This window comes from Sycon ciliatum, chromosome 1 (genome assembly GCF_964019385.1).
Source record: "Sycon ciliatum chromosome 1, ocSycCili1.1, whole genome shotgun sequence".
In the NCBI taxonomy this organism is placed as follows: Eukaryota; Metazoa; Porifera; class Calcarea; order Leucosolenida; family Sycettidae; genus Sycon; species Sycon ciliatum.
The window spans coordinates 76,843,651-76,863,559 of record NC_088643.1 but is presented as its reverse complement, the minus strand read 5'-3'; the positions used below and the strand labels follow the sequence as shown (position 1 = coordinate 76,863,559).

Here is a 19,909-nt window from a genome sequence, read left to right as displayed (position 1 = left end):
AGATCAAAAACAAGCAAACAAAGTGCAGGGACTTAATACTGTGACTGCTGGTAAAGTTTTATTAGTCTAGAGTAATGAAAAGGTTCAGGGGTACCTTCATGCAAAAATTTCACATTCAAAGTCTGGCGAGAACCACTTTTAAACAGGTACCCAAATGTTGACTTACGAGTAGATGCAAACCGTAGGGATTAATACAATCATGTAAGTATCCAACCCGACCCATGGCAGTCCTTAAAAGCCCAATCTAGCCCTATTACAAGTGAATGGGTGATCGTAATGTGATATTATGGCTGCATGGGTAATAATTATAGGACCAGTCAAGGATCACAAGAATTAGTGGAGGGTGATATAGAAGAGTGATTCCGCTGTGGTGTAAACCGTGCTGAAAGTGCATTCTTCAATAGAAATTGGATCCAGCCTGTCTGTGACATGCTAGTAGTGGTTGCAAGACCTACTGGACCTGTGTGTGTGTGTGTGTGTGTGTGTGTGTGTGTGTGTGTGTGCATGCACTGGCCCGAAGTTTTGTTCCCGGTCTTTTGTTTTAATCTGTTTGGAATAAATCACTGTGTGATATGTTCTGCTGTAATGTGTTCATACCCGTGCACAGGTGGAAATGAAGACAGTTCGTCAAGTCTCTACAAATCCAGACATGTGGCTAATAAAGGCGACAATTTCTCGTCCGCGCCCATGCATAGGTGGACAATGTCAGGGTGTTGACCATGAGCTGCAGGAAACACTAGCTGGTGAACTCTTCTTTGAACAAGATACCACTGGCCATATCACTCACATCCTATTTCCAAAGGATGATCATGTCAACGCTAATGTTTTCAAGAGAGGTATGTTTTTTAGGTCGAGGACATGGTTTCTGGGACCCGGTGAGCAAAGTGTTTTGCAGTTACATCCCGTTTATTTTCATTGAAGCTCACACATGCAGTTTTGTGATACTATACTGTGACCTCCCTTCTAGACATGTTATGTAGATGAGTATGAATCATCACGTGGACAGGCTTTTGCCTCCCCCGCCATTACTGCCTCGGTCCAGCACCCTTCACTTAACACCATTATATGATTAAGATTATCGGCAATGTGAAATTCGACGGGGCCTTTGCCTTTTACACCAGAGGGTTGTCCTTAAAACTTACAGTGGATTATTACTCGAGGTCATAATTTGGAGAGGGAGAGATAGAAATAGAGGGAGTGAGCATTGGCAAATTTGTTTGTACTTGGACAGTGCCAGTTTTCAGGTAAAAATAGGTAAACTCGGAATGACATGATTTGGTTAACTAGTGCTAAAACATGGCCATTGTTTCCTTCCCATCTTTCTTTCTCTGCAGGTCTACTGGCCAGTATCCAGCTGAACATATCAAACCCTGAAGTTCGGAGCTACATTTCTGAGGAGACGGGAGAAAGTGGCCGGTACAGGTCAAACTACACCGTCCACTCAATGGAGGTCAACAGTCAAGGCAAAATGTCAATTGACCTAACTAAAACTGTGTCTGGCAAGGACTTCCTGCAGTTTGCTCATCCAGCACTGGAAGAAGGCACAAGTACAGCTCAGTACGAATTCGACTTTGCCATCAAGGAAGGTGTCCTGGATTCAGTGGCTTTCAAATACAACAACCATCCTGGCTCAAAACCAGCTCGCCGATACGAGAAAAACCCGTCACCGGCGAGTGACTTGGAAGTGTTTGCGAGAGGACAGCTGAAAAAAACTGGCTCATGCAGCTCATCAAGATGGCGACGTTCGAGTGAGACAGACAGCGCCGTCCGTGATGCTTATGTGAAGGAAAGCCTAATGCACACAACGGATCTCCACCAATTGCCATACTTCAGCTACCCTACTGATGAAGATGAAACGAAAGAGGCCAAATCGCCTTCAGAGCATCTGTCATACTTTGCAACTTGCCTGACCAATGCCCAAAAGCCTCATGATGAAGGAGACTGTCTGAAGGAAGTCCTAACGGAAGCGTCAGAGAATGATGCCGTAGTCTCAGAGGCAACAAGCCGTCTTTGTTCTGGTCACGTTTCGTCTAGACTTGAGCTCCGAGTTCAACTGGCTGCATCTCTACTCAATCTGAACGCTCAGCAATGTTTGGCTCGAGTACTACTGAATAGCACGCAGCCTCATGAGCACATTAGCGACATCTTGTTGGAAGGTCATTTCATAGATGACGTTCATCACAGCTTTGCCTCGGCCATCTTAACAGTGGCAGAGCAACATTCTGATCTGGATGTGCAACTTGCTGCGACACTGGCACTTGGATCGGTGAGTCACACAATCAGGGACGAGCATCCCGCACACAAGGCGGCAGCTCTGAAACACATCCAGAGCAGACTGCTTATATCACCAGTCCACCTGTCCCACGAGGACCAGGAGTCCTATACGCATGCTCATCTGGCAGCGCTTGCCAACAGTCGCGAGTGCAGCACTTTCTACAGCTTGCTACCTTGGCTGCGTGATGAGCGCATTGGCGTACGTCAGACCGCTCTACATGCACTGGCACATTTCAACTGCACGCGAGCGGAGGATTTGTACGTGACGGAAATGCAACACGTGAATGCGACTAGCGACGACAAGGCCGTCATTGTGCATAGCCTGCGCACACGACACCGGAACATTGGCATCAAACCATCCACCTTGCAACACATACGCGAGCATGCTCTTGCTGAGATTGGCTCTGAGAGCCCCATGGAATCTGCCCTACGTGCTTTCTTTGAGAAGAATGAAGAGATCACAGACGAGGACTTCGAGTTCTGGCAATCGCTTCAAGCGACTGGAAAGACGGTCAGAGAAACGAGGCAGCGCGTAAAGAGAGCAGTGACAGTACGCCAATTCCTCAAGCCCCTCGTTGATGCCCAAATTGGTATTAACAAAGAATGGAGACCCCAAAAGCTGGGATTCAAGTATGCGTCTGCTGAGGCCAGCTTGGTGCTCCGTAACCTTCTCAACGTCTACCTCTCCGTGTTTGATGGCAAAATTGATATCGACATCTACAACCAAGGTCTAATTTGGTTGAACGCATTCGGCACAAAGTACGACCTAGTTGATGGACTTGTGGAATTCAGCGCTGCCCTCACCTACAAAAACCTCATCCCGCCAGACCTGCTGGATTCAGCCTGGGCCGTGATAAGCAATGCTGCCTCATCCATCAAGTCAGCGACGCAGGTCGTCATGCAGCAAATACACAAGTTCATTGACCTTCTCGAGAGCTACATCCAGCCCATTGCCAAGCTCATCACCAATCCTCTCATAGAATTTGTGAAGCCGGCCAAGAAATTTGTGGACAACGTGGACAATGCTCTTGCCAAAATCGAGGAAATGACCGACTTTGATAAGTTGGCCAAGAAGCTGCTGGATCAATTGCCACAGCTCCAGTTTGTAACAAAGACATTCAATACTCTTCAGAACGTGTACAACGTAATCCAGAGTAAATTCGACAAACTGGAAGGAGTCTGCAACAACATCACCGGCCCAGTGTCCGGTGCCATCAACAAAGTTGCGGATCGCATCCAAGACACTCTGACTGAAATCCAGTCCTCTGCTCTGCTCATCACGGACACTGTCTTAGATAAGACGGTGAACGCCCTGGACACTGTGGAAAACATGTCGACAAACATCATTCAATCCATCGACATTATGGGACAAGTAAAGACCGCTTTGCAGCCTGCCCTGGATTTTGGAGATACGACATTCAAATTTTCCTTGGTTGTAAGCTGGAGCACAACTCTTCCAACGGAGATCAATAATGTCATAACGGACTTGAATGTGACCGTTGAACAATCCAAGGATGCCATTCACAACTTCACAACATACGGCATAGCTTCAGGCACACCAATAGCAGTGCGGCAAAAGATCAAGCAAAAGTTTGCATCGGCCATTACCTTCGTTAACAACTCCATCAACAAAGCTGATGATAAGATTGAGCAGCTGAAGACCATTGCAGATAGTGCACTGACTTTCTACAATAACCTTGATCAGAAGGGTGGCCCGGCTATTAACGCGTTGATTGCAAAAGCCGATAAGGCTATAATCATTCTGAGTGACATCAACGCTGCAGCGTCAAGGAAGTTGTCGTCAACTGTGCAGACTGCCATGGTCAAGTTGCAGCAAGGTGTGAAAATTGCAGAAGACAAAGGTGCTGCACTTTTGAACAAAGTTGACGAGTTGATCCTTACCGTTGAGAGCAAGGTCAATGCCTTCATTGACGATGTTGCTAACGCTCTACTGAACTCGTTCATGGATGCTGGGAAAAGGGTCAATCTTGGACAGCTTTTGGACAAAGCCAGCAACCTTCTTCAGGAACAAGTGACAAAGCTGGCAACATTTGTGAACGACTTGATCGCCCTGAAGATCAAGCCCTACATACAGAAAGCTATCAATGCCGTGCAGGGCTTTATCAATGACAAGGCAGAAGTCGTCATCGAGTTCACGTTGAAGAAACTTAATGACCTCCGCAACTGGGTACTTGATAAGAGCAACAGCACATTTGGAAAAGTGCTGCAACTGTCACGTGATGTGTTGGATGGTGCAGCTCGCTTCTCAAAACATCTCAAGTTTCTCGGCCCTACTGGAGAATCCGTCCATAAATTTGTCCAGATGGCTAACAACATTGTTGTTGAAGGAACTCGAATCGACTTCATCGCTAACCGCCTGTATGATGCCTACAACAAGACAACCAAACTGACAGCTCCGCTACAGTCCCTAATCAATCAGAAACTTGACTTGGTTTCTGGGCTTGTCTCTCAAAAGGAAAGTGAAATCAACGGTCTAATCCAGAAGACACGGAACAGCATCAACATTATGAGCAGGATACAGTCGTTGGTACAGGAGTTCAAAGCTTACAGTCGCTCTCTAATTTCGGACGGCGTCTCTGTTATCAGATCTCGGATAAAGAGCTACCACACAATATTAGCTGATGTGGCAGATCAAGCCAGATCCAAAATCAACCTGGCCGGCGAGTTTGTCCAGTTCAAGATAAATTCAACCAACATTTTGCCCCAACTCACTGCTCTCAAGACAATTGCTACCAAAGTTTCAACCTACCGACAAACACTAGCAAGAATTGTCAACACAACAGTACCGATTGTGGAGCGCTACTATAAAGACTACAAAAGCCTGCGCTCCAGTGTACAGTTTATGCTGAACGATCACATGTCTCAACTGGATGACTATGTCAACTTCGTCTGCGTTCCTGGCTCGGTGTGTGTGACGGATGTATTGAAGGATGACTTGGCTGTTGTCGTCAAGGCAATGAATACACTACAATCTCAACTTGGCACCGTGTCAAACTTTGTGAATAATGACTTGGGTTTTCTGAAACAAGGCACCCTTTCATTGACAAAGACATTCCAGCCGTTTAAACCGCTCCAGCAAAAGGCACTGAAGTATATCGCCTATTTCGCGAGCCTGGAAAAGCTGGCAAAGGACAGTGTGTTGGGTGTGCTGACAAAGACAATTGGCAAACTTAGATCAAGCGTTGAAGTTGTGAGAAGCACAATAACATCGACAGTTACAACAACTCTCTCTAAGGCAATTGGTCCCGGTGGTTTTGTGGAGAAGATGCGGACATTTGCAAATGACATCAGCACATCATGCTCCTTCGTCAATCGACTGTCATCGGTTATACCTAATCCAGCACAACTTAAACCTTGGCTGACAGCGGTTGCCTTTTCTGAGGCAATCAAGCTGTTCAAGAGCTCCTCAGTGTACAGGGCATACCAGACAGCATCTGGCTATCTTCAACAAGCCAGAGAGGTGGTGAGAGCCGTGAAGGGTGTACTGAGCTTTGACATTGTCTCCAAGGTCACTGGCTTCCTCCAAGACATCCTAAAGATCCCAAGAGATATCCTAAAGAAAGTGAAGGCATTCCTGGACAGCCTGCAATGGCAGAGCCGCTCAATTGACCCCTCAACATTCAAGCCGTGGTCCGACTTGAGCCAATGCTCAGATACTGTGTGTATTCGACAATTAGCGCGCTCTACAATAGCTTACCGTGACTACGTGGCACCGCTGAAGTACATTCATTTCTTCACACTGTCTCGGCAACAATTCATAATACCCGGCCTGTACGAAGATTGGAACGCTCAAGGCATCACCATGCTGGACAGGGACAAGGACATTGTGCTGCAGACGCTATTTGGCACTGACTTGAATGCCGGAAAAACACCACTGATTGTAGCAATGAACAAGAAAACCGGAGCATTCCTCAAAATCTACACAATAACGGATCCAATGTCCAAGCTGGAAACAACTCAGTTTGGTATTGCTGAAGCCGGGAACTATATCTACCTCTTCGGTTCGTATCATGTCTCCAAAAAGCGTCGCAGTGTTCTGCATGCCATTTTGAAATCAGACTTCCTGTCAACGCTCAGCACCCCGGGTCCATCTGGTGTTTCGATCAAGAACACTTACCATCCAGATGTGTACGGGTATGGCGTGTATTTCGAGAAATCAAAGGGCCTCCTGTGGCTGAGTGACTACTACGACATCCGTGGAAAGGAAGATATTCCCAAGAGCCACAAAATCGGCGAAGGCGGCATAGCCATCGGCGTGAAGCTCAACAGCGATGGCTCAATACAATCCAGGTCAATGCGTCCGTCTGCTGCTTTGCTCGTTGGTCCTGGTGTCCAGGACTTGGTCGTTGCAGAACGTCCTTTCGGCCGCTATGCTGCACTGCTAGTCTGCATGAAGCAAATCGGCTTTGCATGCCGTACCGACTTCAGGAAGATACCAGTCAGTGGTTCGTCCTATCCCTACAAAGGAGTGTCGATGAAATCCCTCCTCAAAAAGGATCCTTCTCGCTCTGTGCGTGTGCCTGATGGTGCATGTGGACTTGGATACACTGGTAAGATTGACGATAATCTTGTCATCACGTTTGACAGCGGTGCGCAAGCTAACCAGGCTAACATTGCGCTCTCCATTGCCGATGTTGAGGACAGCAGCTGGACATTCACGTTCCCTGTAATGGAACAGCAATTGGATCCGAAGAAAGCGGTCATAAAGAATCAGCGCTACCTGAAGGTTTTGAATAAGTACGTCGTATCTCCTAAGCCTCTTATCAAATTTGGAAGCGATAAGTATACCGCCACCAAGAAAAACAAGAAGCGAGAGAAGCGGTCACCTGATGATCCTTTCGATGGTTGCTTCACTACTGGCGGTGTTCTTCTCAAACCAAAGCTGAAGAGACTCCTCACGTACAGAATCTACTTCGTAGTGTTTGTCATCCCGATGGATTTCACAATGCTGATAGATGCCGGCTGGGGTGTGGATTACACAGCTGGCTTATGCCTGGCAGACCGCAGTATCAAGGGGTCAGTCATCCCCTATGCTCAACTGGATATTGCCGGCCAGTTGGCGGTCAACGCTTTTATTGTCCGATTTGGAATTGAGCTGCGCGCTACCATCATGAAGACCCAGTTCCTACCGACCGTGTCCCTCGGCTTGACAACCTCCGGTGCACTGAAAATCTGTTTGCTTGTTGACGTTGACGCTACTGCACTGACACTGTCGCTGCGGGCCTTTGTGAGCTTCAGGATTTGCATCAAGTGGAAATGCCTCGGAGGCAGCACCCCGATCTGCATACCTTGGTTCGACTGGTGTGACCCTCTCTATGCTACTGTGGCATCCTTCAGCGTTGGCCGTTTCAATGCCAGGGTTCTGACATTTTGCCTGAAGCCTCCAGATAAGACCTACCCGAACCCAGGAACATTGCAGGCCAAGCAAACATCTAAGGATAGTATCTTTTCATCTTGGGAGGGCTTCAACGACCCGGAGTCTCAAGAACTGAATTATGATATCAGTGTGGGAACCTTTGCTGGTGGAAAGAACATTCTGGCCCAGACCGACCAGGCATCTGCATCAACAGCCTCTCTCGGAAGTCTCTCTCTGCCTCACAACAAGCAAGTGTTTGTCACGGTCTATTGTCGCAATGAAGAGACCCTTATCACTCCAGTGACATCCAAGCCATTCGTAGCCGATACAACATCACCATATGTGACACTGCGCGATGGTAACTACACGCACACTGGTGATGTGGACTATCAGTGGAGCACGGATACCCTTCAAGCCGTCATGACTGTCAGTGATGAAACACCTATCGCCAGTACAGACTGGGCAATAGGCACTAAACCTGGTGCAAGTGACGTGCAGCCATTCATAAATGCTGGCTACACAAACGAATTGGTGAACACTGAGCTGAATCTGCAACACAATCAACGCTACTATGTCACTGTGGTCTCCACCAATAAACTTGGTATGGTGACTACAATGAGCAGTACCGGAGTGCTCATCGACACAACCCACCCTGTGGCAGGCAAGGTCATTGAAGGCTCATATGTCTATGATCAAAAGAATGATAAGGACTACCTGATCTCGACGGTGAACATCAAGGTTGCTTGGAGTGGTTTCAGTGATCCTGAAAGTCCCCTCGTACACTATGAATGGACGATTATAGACTATGCCGGTGATGAGCTGTTTGATTGGAGGTCCGTTGGCCTGAGTACCAACGCCTATGCAAATGGTCTGAAAATGAAGCAAGGCCAAACGTACCGCACGTTTGTCAGAGTGTGGAACAGGGCTGGTCTCATCACAAACGTTACATCAGATGGATTCACTATTGACTACACCTTTGCGGAATGCACCCCTGTCCTGGATCTCACTGATGCAACTGGACTATCTACAGATGTTGACTACACGGCAGTCTTGCCGCAAATCAAGGCGTCTTGGTCCTGCCAGGATGAGGAAAGTGGTCTGGTCAAATATCGTGCAGCCATCGGATCTTTCAAGGGTGGTCAAGATGAGCATCCGTATATGGATGTATCTATTGGCAAGAACAACACTGGATCTGTGACCTTCTCCTCCTTCTCAGTTGTACCCGGCAAGACCTACTACGTGCTGATCAGCGCCAGCAACGGAGCTGGTTTGGAACGCACAGAGTGGTCCGATGGAATTATGTTGGACATTACAGCACCCCATATTGCTCAGGGCTATCTTTACGACATGTTGCCCACTGGTTTCAATCGCTTTGATGAAGACTACCAAACTACAGCGGCAGCTTCATCCACCCAGTGGAAGTTTGTCTTCCTCGACTCAGAAAGTCCAGTCACCATGTATACCATTGAGCTAATGGATAGCGCTGGCACTGTACTTGCTGATGCAGACTACCCCAAAAGCATCACCGCTACCACAATCTCAGAGTTGAAGCTTGACAATGGTGGAATATACAAAGTCAGAATCAACTGCAGTAATGAGGCCGGGCTGACATCATCAACCGAGACGGACGGGTTTATGGTCGACATAACCGCACCTCGTGTTGGCATTGTTGGTGACGGACAAAAACTGGGTACCGACCTCAACTACTGGCACCATGCTACATCAGCATTTGGCAATTACAAGCTCTGTATGGCTACGAATGCATCTGACAACTGGCCTCCAGTGGGTGCAGTAAAAACACCTGACCCATCAACGTGCAGCAAAGACTCATGGTACGACTGGGAATCTGGTCTGCAGTACGCCGAGACAGCTGTTCTGTCGAAAAGTGGAACTCTAGTGATTCCATGGCAGTACGTTAGTGTGGATTTTGATGTGACTGGCAGAACAGGTGACTTGGTAGATGGTGAAAGCTATGTGTTTGCACTACGTCTCTACAACAAGGCTGGTCTGAAGAGTGAGGGAAAGAGTGATGGCTTTACGGTCGACACTACGGATCCCATCGTCAAGGATGTATTTGTCAGTGACCCGAATGACACCCTACCTCTAGATATGGTGAAGAGTGACTTTCTGGATCTGACTGTTCACTTCACAACATCTGATCCCGAATCGGGCGTTGTAGAGGACTACTGGTTCATTGGCACATACAGTGGTGGCTCAGACTTTATCCCTCCAACTAAGCCTCCAGCAAGTGGACAGCCCTCTGCTACTGTCGGTCCTCTGTTTGATGGACAGGCATACTACCTTACCATCACATCTCGCAACGGAGCCAATCAGATCACAAGCGTGACGAAGCGAGGATTCACTGCAGATAGAACGCCGCCGCAGCATGGTGTCGTCACGGATGGCTGGAGCAAAGTGGACAGCGACTTCCAGTCATTCAACAAGACACTGGGTGGCCAGTGGAAGTGGACTGGTGACAATGTGGGTTTGGCGAGCAGGGAAGTAGCTGTTGGATCCACTAAAACCACCGACGACATCATTCCCTTTACACCTGTATCGATAAGAACATCGTCGAAAGCTCTCACCGATGTGACTGGGTTACCAAGTGGAAAACCTCTCTACTTCCTTGTGCGAGAAACAGATCTGGCTGGATTTGTGACAGTGTCAGCTTCCAATGGTATCACTGTGGACTCATCTCCACCAGTGTGCAGTGGGTCTATAAGAGATGGCCTGCATGGTGAAGCTGCCTGGGTCACTCAAGACAGCTGGTTTGCAGCAAACTGGGACACTTGCACAGACAGTGATTCAGGAGTTCAGCAATACTACCTGGGCCTTACCGAGGATCCAACAGAGCTGGTAGATAGTGCATACAAGTTCAAAGCGGTCGGTATCACAAAGCAAGCCATCGTCTATGGTGCCAGCCTGGTGAACAACAAGAAATACTACAGTCTTGTGAAAGCTGTCAACAAAGCTGGCCTGTCAACAACGGTAGTAAGCAATGGCTTCCAAGTGGACAGCACGCCACCTAACTGTACACATGTGCATGATGGTTTGACTGGCAACGTCGACTGGACCACTACAGCAGGCATACTCAGCGTCAACTTTGACTGCACTGACCCAGAGAGTGGTATAATAAAAACGGAATGGGCAGTCGGAACGTCTCCGGGTGCACAGAATGTGAAGCCATTCTTTACTCTATCTAATACGGTCAAATCACAGCAGGATTTGTCCTTCACGATGAAGGAAGGTACTATCTACTTCAGCACTATTCGTGTAACTAATGGTCTGGGCTGGAAGGAATCCTACAGCAGTGATGGAATGGGCTTTGATAGCACCCCGCCAACCGCAATATTCATCAACGATGGAAGCAGTCGACAGGTGGATACGAATTACACGTCAAACAAGACTCATCTGCAGGCAACTTGGAACATTATCGACCTACAGAGTGGCATTGGCAGTATTGATATTGGTGTTGGATCTAGCCAGGGCAAGGATGATATTGTCGGATTTGTGAGTGTGCCAACGTCCAAAACATCAACTGACATACCAGGCAGTTTTGTGCAGAACACAATGTACTATACAACGGTGAGAGTCACCAACAAGGCCAGGCTGCAGGCAACACTGTCATCGGATGGTGTACTGTTGGACCTGACACCACCAGTGTGTACTCATGTCTACGACGGGTCCGTGTATGCTACCGACTTGCTGTACCAAGTAACCACTGCTACTCTCGCAGCAAACTGGCAGTGTTCAGATCCGGAGTCAGGAATTAGTTCTATCACGAGAACTACTCCAACAACAGCCATGTTACCATTGAAGCTGTCGGAGAATGTCTCTGTTGTGAGTGGCTACACTTTGGTCTCGGGGACAAAGTACACTGTGAACATCTCCCTCTCCAACAAAGCTGGTCTCAAGTCAGTGTATCAGACCAATGGCGTAATTGTAGACACAACACCGCCCAAGATAACCACTGCCAAGTTTGCGTACAGTCAGTCAACAAATGCCATTACTGGTACCTGGGTTGCCACTGACGTTGGCAGTGGTGTCCACAACTTCAGCTTGAAAATCGGTGATCAGTATGGCGGTGACAACATCCTCCCCACTACAACTGTCGGCAGTGTCACGACAATTTCCACATTGGACTTTGCTTCAGTTACCATCCAAGCCAACAAGCAATACTTCCTAACTTTGGAAGTCCAGGATAAGGTTGGTCTGAAGAATGTGCACAGCGCCAGAGTCACGACCGACACCACACCGCCAGTTTTCGGTGGCAAGATCACGGGCAACATCTTGTACCCAACAACAATAACATCATCAACGTCTGTTTCCGTGAACGTATCTGCCAGGTGGTACGGTATCACAGATCCCGAAACGGACATCAACAGCATTGAATTGGCAATGACAACGGACGGTACGTCCACCAGTTCGTACAGCACACTTAGCTACCAGAAAGTCAGCAGATCGGCAGCTGGTGGTATTGCTACCAGAGGCCAGGTGACTAGTTTCACCGTCACCAACAATGCCAAGTATCGCGTGATTGTACGTGCCACCAACGGAGCCGGTCTCTCATCGTACGGAAGCTCTGACGTGGTGACGGCATCGTTTGGTATATTTGTTGCTGGTGTGGTGAATGACGGGCCGGATGATGCCGACTCAGACTACCAAACTGTCACTACAGCAGCATGGTGCAGCTGGCAAGGTTTCCGCGATCCAACACACGGAATCGCACGGTATGAGTGGGGACTCGGTACAGCGTCTGGTCTTACTGACATCATCGCGTACAAAGACGCAGGATTGAAATCATCTGCGGGTTATGTTCACGGCCTGAAGCTAGTTGACGGCCGAACGTACTACGCCAGTGTTTGCGCAGTGAACAAGATTGGACAAAAGAAATGTTCCGAATCAGATGGCGTGGTGGTGGATCTAACTGCTCCTGCCATCAGCATGTTGTCGTTTAGCACCGCCAGGAAGTTTGTTAGCTCTCAAGAAGAAGTACGGGTGCAGTGGACGGCGTCTGACGCTCAGAGTTCAATCTCTCACTCGCTACTATCTCTTGGCACATATCCCCACGGTCACAATGTGCTGGATTCCAGCAATCTTGGCCAAAACTCAGACTTCATAATACCACCGAACTTGCTCGACAAACAAGGTCAGCCTATCTATGCCACTGTCAAAGTGTTCAACAACGCTGGACTGTTTGCAGTCACATCAACGTCGCAGTCACTGTCGGTTGATAACACTCCACCACGAGGTGGAGTGGTCACAGTTGAATTGAAATCCGATATTTTCAATCTGAAGTGGACAGGGTTTACAGACCTGGACAGCGGTGTAACCAACTACCGCTGGTGCTTGGGGAGCAGCGCCGGGCAGGGTGATGTATGGAACTGGACTGACGCTGCCATTTCGACAGTCGCCTCCACTGATAAGGTCAACGTGAAGCAGGGCAGTCTACTGGTGGCCACCGTCGAAGCTTTCGATGGCGCTGGTTTGAGCACCCAATCATACTCCGATCTGTTTGTCGTTGACAAAACTCCACCGGCCATGGGAAGGCTTTGGGATGGTCTTGAGGTGGGCGACATGGAGTACCAATCTGATGGACAGTTCATTGCTGCATCATGGAGTGGATTCAAGGATGATGAGACTGATGTCACAAAGCTTGAGATTTGTCTCGGAACGAAGGCAGGCCTGTGTGACGTCGTTCCAATGAAACACATCGGAATCGTCTCGTCGTTTACATTCAAGAATGCCAACATCACGGAAGGAGACAAATACTTCACAACGCTGAAAGTAACCAACGGTGCTGGACTGTCAACACAAGCGTCAACCAATGGTATCATTATCGACTCCAGTGCACCTGAGGAGGTTTATTTGATTGCAACCGAAGACGGAACAAACCACATTGAATACTCCAGGAGCAGCCAAATCACAGGGAAATGGCAGTTCAATGACATGCAGTCTGGTATCAGATCGTATGAATGGGCTCTGTGTAACAGCGAGGACAACACGGTGTGTCTACAGAACTTCACTTCGGTTGGCATGGCAACAAATTCGACCAATCCCAATCTTGCCCTCGTCAGCGGCCAATGCTATGTTGTGCTGGTAAGAGCTACTAACAATGCAGGATCAACAACAACAGTAATTTCTAAACCAATCACATTTGACTCAACGTCACCATTGCCTGGACAAGTGATGGACGGAAGTGGTCTAGCAGATGCAGATTATCAAAGTACAGCATCTATAGCATCTGCCAGCTGGACAAAGTTCAGTGATGTTGAAAGTGGTATACTGACGTATGACTGGTGCGTTGGTAGTGCGCTGGAGAAGTGTGATGTGCTAGCATGGACCACAGTTCAGGGCGCAGACTTGAAGGCAAGTGTATCAGGCCTGGCATTGGCACATTCCGGCACATACTTTGTGGCCGTGAGAGCTACAAACAGAGCAGGTTTGTTCACTATCTCGCACTCAGACGGCATCACAATCGACACGACGGAACCAGCATGCACCTTGATCCGAGACGGCAGTGCACGAACTGATTCCGACTACCAGAGCTCTGTCAATCACGTCTCTGCTTCATGGGATGCCTGCACCGACGCAGAAAGTGGTATCGTGGACTATGAATGGGCCATCGGTTCCAAAGCCGGGTACAGTGACGTCTTGGCATTTACCAGTGTTGGTTTGAACACAGATGCTAATGTAATGCTGAGGCCTATCACCAGTGGAAGCAAGATATTCGTGTCCGTGCGTGCAATCAATCCTGCTGGAAGAAGTAAAGTGATAACGTCCAATGGTCTCACCGTTGATTCCTCTCCACCGACTATTGCCAGTGTGGGTGCCGGTCCCAGGAATGCAGTGTACGGTGCCTACGAGAGCATACAGTCCACATTTGCAGCCCACTGGACAACATCTGATGCAGAAAGTGGCATAGGCAAGAGCGAGTGGTCCATCTGCTCGCTTACGCCCACTGGTGAGCATTGCATTCAGAACTTCACCAATGTCCTGAAGAACACCAATGCCAGCTCCTTCAATTCTCAAATCAAACCCGGTGTCTGCTACTTTGCGAAGGTGAAGGTAACGAATGGTGCCGGTGCAGTCGCCACTGCTGACTCAGCTTGCACTACTTTTGACTGGACGCCGCCAGAGACTGTCATAGCAAGCAAGAAAGCCGACCGAACATCTATAACGTATGTCAGCAAGCTGGAAATTAGCACTGCATGGGAAGGTTTCCTAGACCATCAAAGTGGTATTTTGAATCAGTCTTGGTGCATCGGTTCATCACTGACTACTCTCGATGATGTCATGCCCTGTACACCAGTGGACACTAAGACGACAACTGCAGTCTACAACTCAGCCAAGCTGAAGGAAGGAGCGACATACTACACGACAGTCCGGGCAGCGAATGGTGCTGGCTTAACACGCAGCATCCTGACAAGTGTTGTGGTGATTGACTTGTCGCCACCACGTACTGGTCTAGTTCTGGATGGCCTGAGTGATGTGGACTCTGATTACAGTAGCAATACAGTAGCGGTGGCAGTTTCCTGGGCATTGTTTTCCGATAACATCAGTGATATAGACCACTATGATGTGGCTGTAGGATCAGCACCAGGATTGACTGATGTTCGCGATTGGACCAACGTTGGTGTTTTGCTGGAAACAACATTGGCGTGCACACTGAAGACAGGTGACACGGTATACCCCACCGTGAGAGCCTGGAACAAAGCCAACCGGTCAACGCAGCTGTCCACCGATGGTGTAAAGATTGATGCTTCACCGCCTCGATCCGGTCTGGTTTGGCTGGATAGCAGTGTGGGATACCAATCCGACTTGACGGGCATCTCAGCCAGTTGGAGCGGATTCATGGATAGCGACAGTGGAATAACACACTACATGCTCAAAGTCTGTTCTCTCTCCTCCAGCAGATGTCCACTGAACTTCATCAATGTTGGCAAGCATATGAATGCCACGAGTTCAGTTCGGTTGCTAGATGGTGATACGTATGTTGTTGTAATCCGGGCATACAACGGAGCAGGCCTGTTCACTGAAGTCACATCTCTTTCATCTGTAACAGTTGACTCAACGCCACCAGAGGTCAACTTTGTGTATGATGGCTCAACTCTCGGATCCGATACAAGCTACCAGACCAATGTATCTGAGTTGTCAGTGAATTGGAACATCCAGGACAGTGAGAGTATGATTGATTCCTTCGAAGTTTGTGCTCATGAGGAAGATCATCGCAACATCTCAATCATTTGCAAGAAGATATCAAATAAGATGGCAACATCCGCTACCCTCTCTCTACCTCTTACTGATTTGAGTCTTTATGTTGTGAAGGTGACTGCTACCAATGCTGCAGGAATGTCTACTGAGGTCTTCACTAATGGTGTTGAAGTTATTACACAAGCTCCACCAGCTGGTGAAGTATATGATGGTACTGGAACTGAAGACATTGACTATCAATTTAGCAAGACAGAGTTGTCCGCTAGTTGGAGTGGCTTTGCACACAATCACACAGACTCCCTGGAGTACACATGGAGCATTGGCACTCAGCCGATGAAGGCCGACATTCTGCAACCGACAGCTGTTGGGAAGGCAACAAGCGCGGTGATGACGGGATTGCAACTGCAGCACAACCAGATGTACTTTGTATCCGTGACCGGTACGAACAGGGCAGGATTGATGACTACGGTCACGTCTGATGGTGTACTTGTTGACCGAACGCCCCCACGTGCGGCCCAAGTCTTTGACGGCTTGTCACAAGATCCTCAACAAGAGCTGGACTATCAAGTGGATGCCACTACAGTCAGTGCTAATTGGCTGCCGTTCAGCGACAGCGAGAGTGGAATTGACCGTTATGAGTTTGCTATTCTAGAACAAAAGCGTTCTACAGACGGCGATTCATGGCTACAGGCAGTTTCAGTGCAGAATTACAGCACTGCTGGATTGAATACAAGTATTGTGGCATCTTCTAATTTGCTGCTTCCAGAGAGGAGATATATCATTGTGATCCGAGGATACAACAATGCGCAGAGGTTTGTGGAGGCCCGTAGTGATGGCTTCACAGTAGAGGTACCAGCTACCCAGTTTAGCGTTGAAGGTTGGTCAGGTGGTGAAATCTATGCGTCGTCGTACGTCAGTGACCCGGTGAATATTGCCTCGTCCATTGTGTTGTCTGGAAATGTCAGCACTGCTAATGGAACAGTGGCAGTTGGTGCTGACGCAATTGCTGATGGTCGCCACGCTCTCGACCCAAGGACCGTGTATCACCTATCCATTCCAAGCATTGAATTGGGCAACTCTACCACCAACAACGACACAACATTGGCAACAGACTACATCCTGACCGGTGACTATGCAGGTCAGAACATCACCATGGGTATTTTCGAGGATTCGGACTCGCCATGCTGTGCTTCTACACGCCGTGCTGCTGACACATTTGCCTTTGGCACACAGATGTCTGTGGTGGGTGTCGATGCAGCTCTTTCCACTGTGGCGATCTCGTCGTCTGGATATATTTCACTGGGAAGTGCCAGCCAAGCTCTTGTGTTCCATGCCGATCTTCCTTCGGAGTTGCTGTATCGCCTGGAGGAAGCTGCTGACAGCGACAACACAACAAGTTGGTCCAGTGCTAGTGATGGCAACTCACTAGTCTTGATGTCGGCAAATCGACTTGAGAACCTAGTGTTCAGTGGAGCAACACCAAGTAAACCAGCAGTGAGCCAAAAGTTGAGTGTATCTGATATTCCAAATGCTGTACGTCTCCACACGCCACTTGTCATCACCAACACGTACACTTTCTTTGTTGTGGAGATGAATGGCGGAAGCTATCTACCGTGTCCATTTGACTCTAGTGGGTTCTCACTGTCGGAGTGCACTCGACCTGTTCAGGACAGGAATGATCTGCACATTGATGGAACTGACGACTTACTTGCTATTTCACAATCACATCTGGATAGTGTGACTCTACTAGTAAGGACTAGCAGTGGTCGCTTTGTAAACAACTGCACAATGCCATTCAATGGTCCAGTGCAATCTGTGAAGCTGATGAACATCGGCACAGAGAACTATCTAGCAGTGGGACTGGGAAGCAAGAGCAGCAGCCCTGCATCCAGCAGCTCTAGCGGCGAGGTCAGGGTCATCAAACTCACCAGCCAGTCAGCAACACTTTGTCCAGCACCGACCTCTACACCACAGTGCACACTTAGAGGAAAAAAGCTCAGCACGGAACGATTTGGCAACTCACTGCAATGGCAGGCTGATGCCAGTGGTGACGGTGGAGTACTGGTTGTGACATCAAATACCACTCAAAAGGACTATATCAACATGGTTGATGTCCAGCTGGATCAACAAAAACAACGTGTAGTGTGTACTGGAATTGGACGTACAGAGAACACCGCTTCAACAGATGGCAACATTGGAACAGACTCGGTCTCATTCGGTTACGAGCTACTAGCGAGCATACAAGCAAACAGTACCATTCAAGTGGCACCATTCTGCAATAGAAACAACAGCAGACAAGGCACATCAGATCTGCAAAGATTGCCATTGCAGTGTAAACCGTGTGAAGGTGGCTCCCTTTCCAGTGGTGGTGTCTTGGACGACTGTCGCTTCTGCGACAAATCTGCGTCGTGTCTTCGTCCAAATCAAAAGCGTATCAACACAGTTGTGCCTATTGTAACTGGCCCTGGATTGACCCAGGCTGAAAGGTATGTGCTTCAGGTGAACTCAACTAGTCCGTCTGGAAGAAAGCTGTCTTCAACATCAGCTGTGTTTGAGCTGGATGTAACACCTCCAATTCCCGGTGATGTGCTTGATGGCACTGATGGAAACGACGCACAGTATTTGGACGTGAGCACATTCGATATGGGCTGCACATTCGGTGGATTTGATGACGCAGAGAGTGGAATCAGAGAATATTATTGGTGCGTTGGTACAACGCCTGGAGAGTGTGACTTCATAGCACTAACGCCGACAGGAAACACGTCGTTTGCGTCGGGTTGTTCAGACTGTAGGATTGTTGACAAGCAAACATACTATATAACCGTAGTGGCGTACAACTGGGCCAACCTGTCAGCTAACGCAACATCTAATGGACTGGTCGTGGATCTCACTCCACCTGTCATGACGGTGGTGAACGACGGCTATTTCCCACCAGATGAGATACGCATGGTGTTCACCGACGCTGTGCCAACCAACTGGATCGGAGCGGACGAAGACAGTGGCGTGCGCCTGTACAGGATCTCGGTCGGAACGACGCCAGGTGGAAATGACATGGCTTCTGGCGTTGAGGTGGGAGTCACTACTCAATACATTGTTCCTAATGTCAAGCTCTTGGTCAACTCAAAATACTACGTTACTGTCGAGGCTGAGAACTACGCTGGTCTGACATCTAACATGACTTCCAATGGCTTTGTCGTCGGTGAAAGTCTTACTGAGGTGGAAGTGTCCTTCGACGATAGCACTTTCATCTATTTTGACTCCACCGATCTGTCTTCAAGTGTCGGTGGTGACCGACTGAACGACAGCAGCGGAGAGTTGCTTGTCAATCAGACCGACTCCATAGGTGCTTATAAATTCAGCGCAGTTGACTACAATGGCGGGCTGAATATCACCGGACGTCGGTTGGAGAATCGTGACTTCGCCACGGGATCACGCCGGAAGCGAGGTGCCGGCCCTTCGTACGTCGACCCCGCCAAAACTGCTCCAAATGTAAGCACGTCTCTGATGTGATGTCCGCCATTGCCGTCTGTTGTCTTGTAATTACTATGCTTGCCTGAACCCTCCATATGCTGATGTGATAACATCAATGTTATCCTTTTTGCCACATCGGAGCCTTGTGTCAAAAACCATTGTTTCTGATAATCACTGGAATGTTTTTTTTCTGACTGCTGTGGCTGGTGATGTGTGTACATGTACGTGCATTTCTGGCTTTAGCTGCACCAGGTTTGCTGTCACTGCTCATGCTATTGCAGTCATTTCTGGTTTGCCATGGTGGTTTTAGGAGGTATGCTTGCTGGGTGACCGCGGGCAGTGCCCTCGAACTGTTAAAAAAGCTCCTGGGTTCTGCGTAAAACCTCTTGTGGTCACTATGAACTACATGTACTTCAAGTAGAGCTTTGGTAATTTTATTGTAGTTGGAAGTTGTCAAAATTCCTTTTTTCACATCTGGATTGATGATAAAAAATATGCAGTTTCTGAAAAATTATCCAGGCGAATGCCTAATGGTGATGAATTGCAGTTGCAGATTTTACCAAACCTGGAGGA

At 48.4% G+C, this 19,909-nt stretch overlaps 1 protein-coding gene across 2 annotated transcripts in view; it reads left to right on the top strand.

Annotated features, from left to right (window-relative positions):
* The window catches only part of LOC135805559 (uncharacterized), a 39,072-nt gene that overhangs the window by 6,675 nt on the left and 12,488 nt on the right, over positions 1–19,909 (top strand). For both annotated transcript variants that reach the window (XM_065319610.1, XM_065319613.1), the window contains exons 2-3: positions 608–836; positions 1,335–19,354. In XM_065319610.1, the coding sequence (XP_065175682.1) occupies positions 608–836; positions 1,335–19,354 (18,249 nt within the window). The remainder of the gene's footprint in view (positions 1–607; positions 837–1,334; positions 19,355–19,909) is intronic.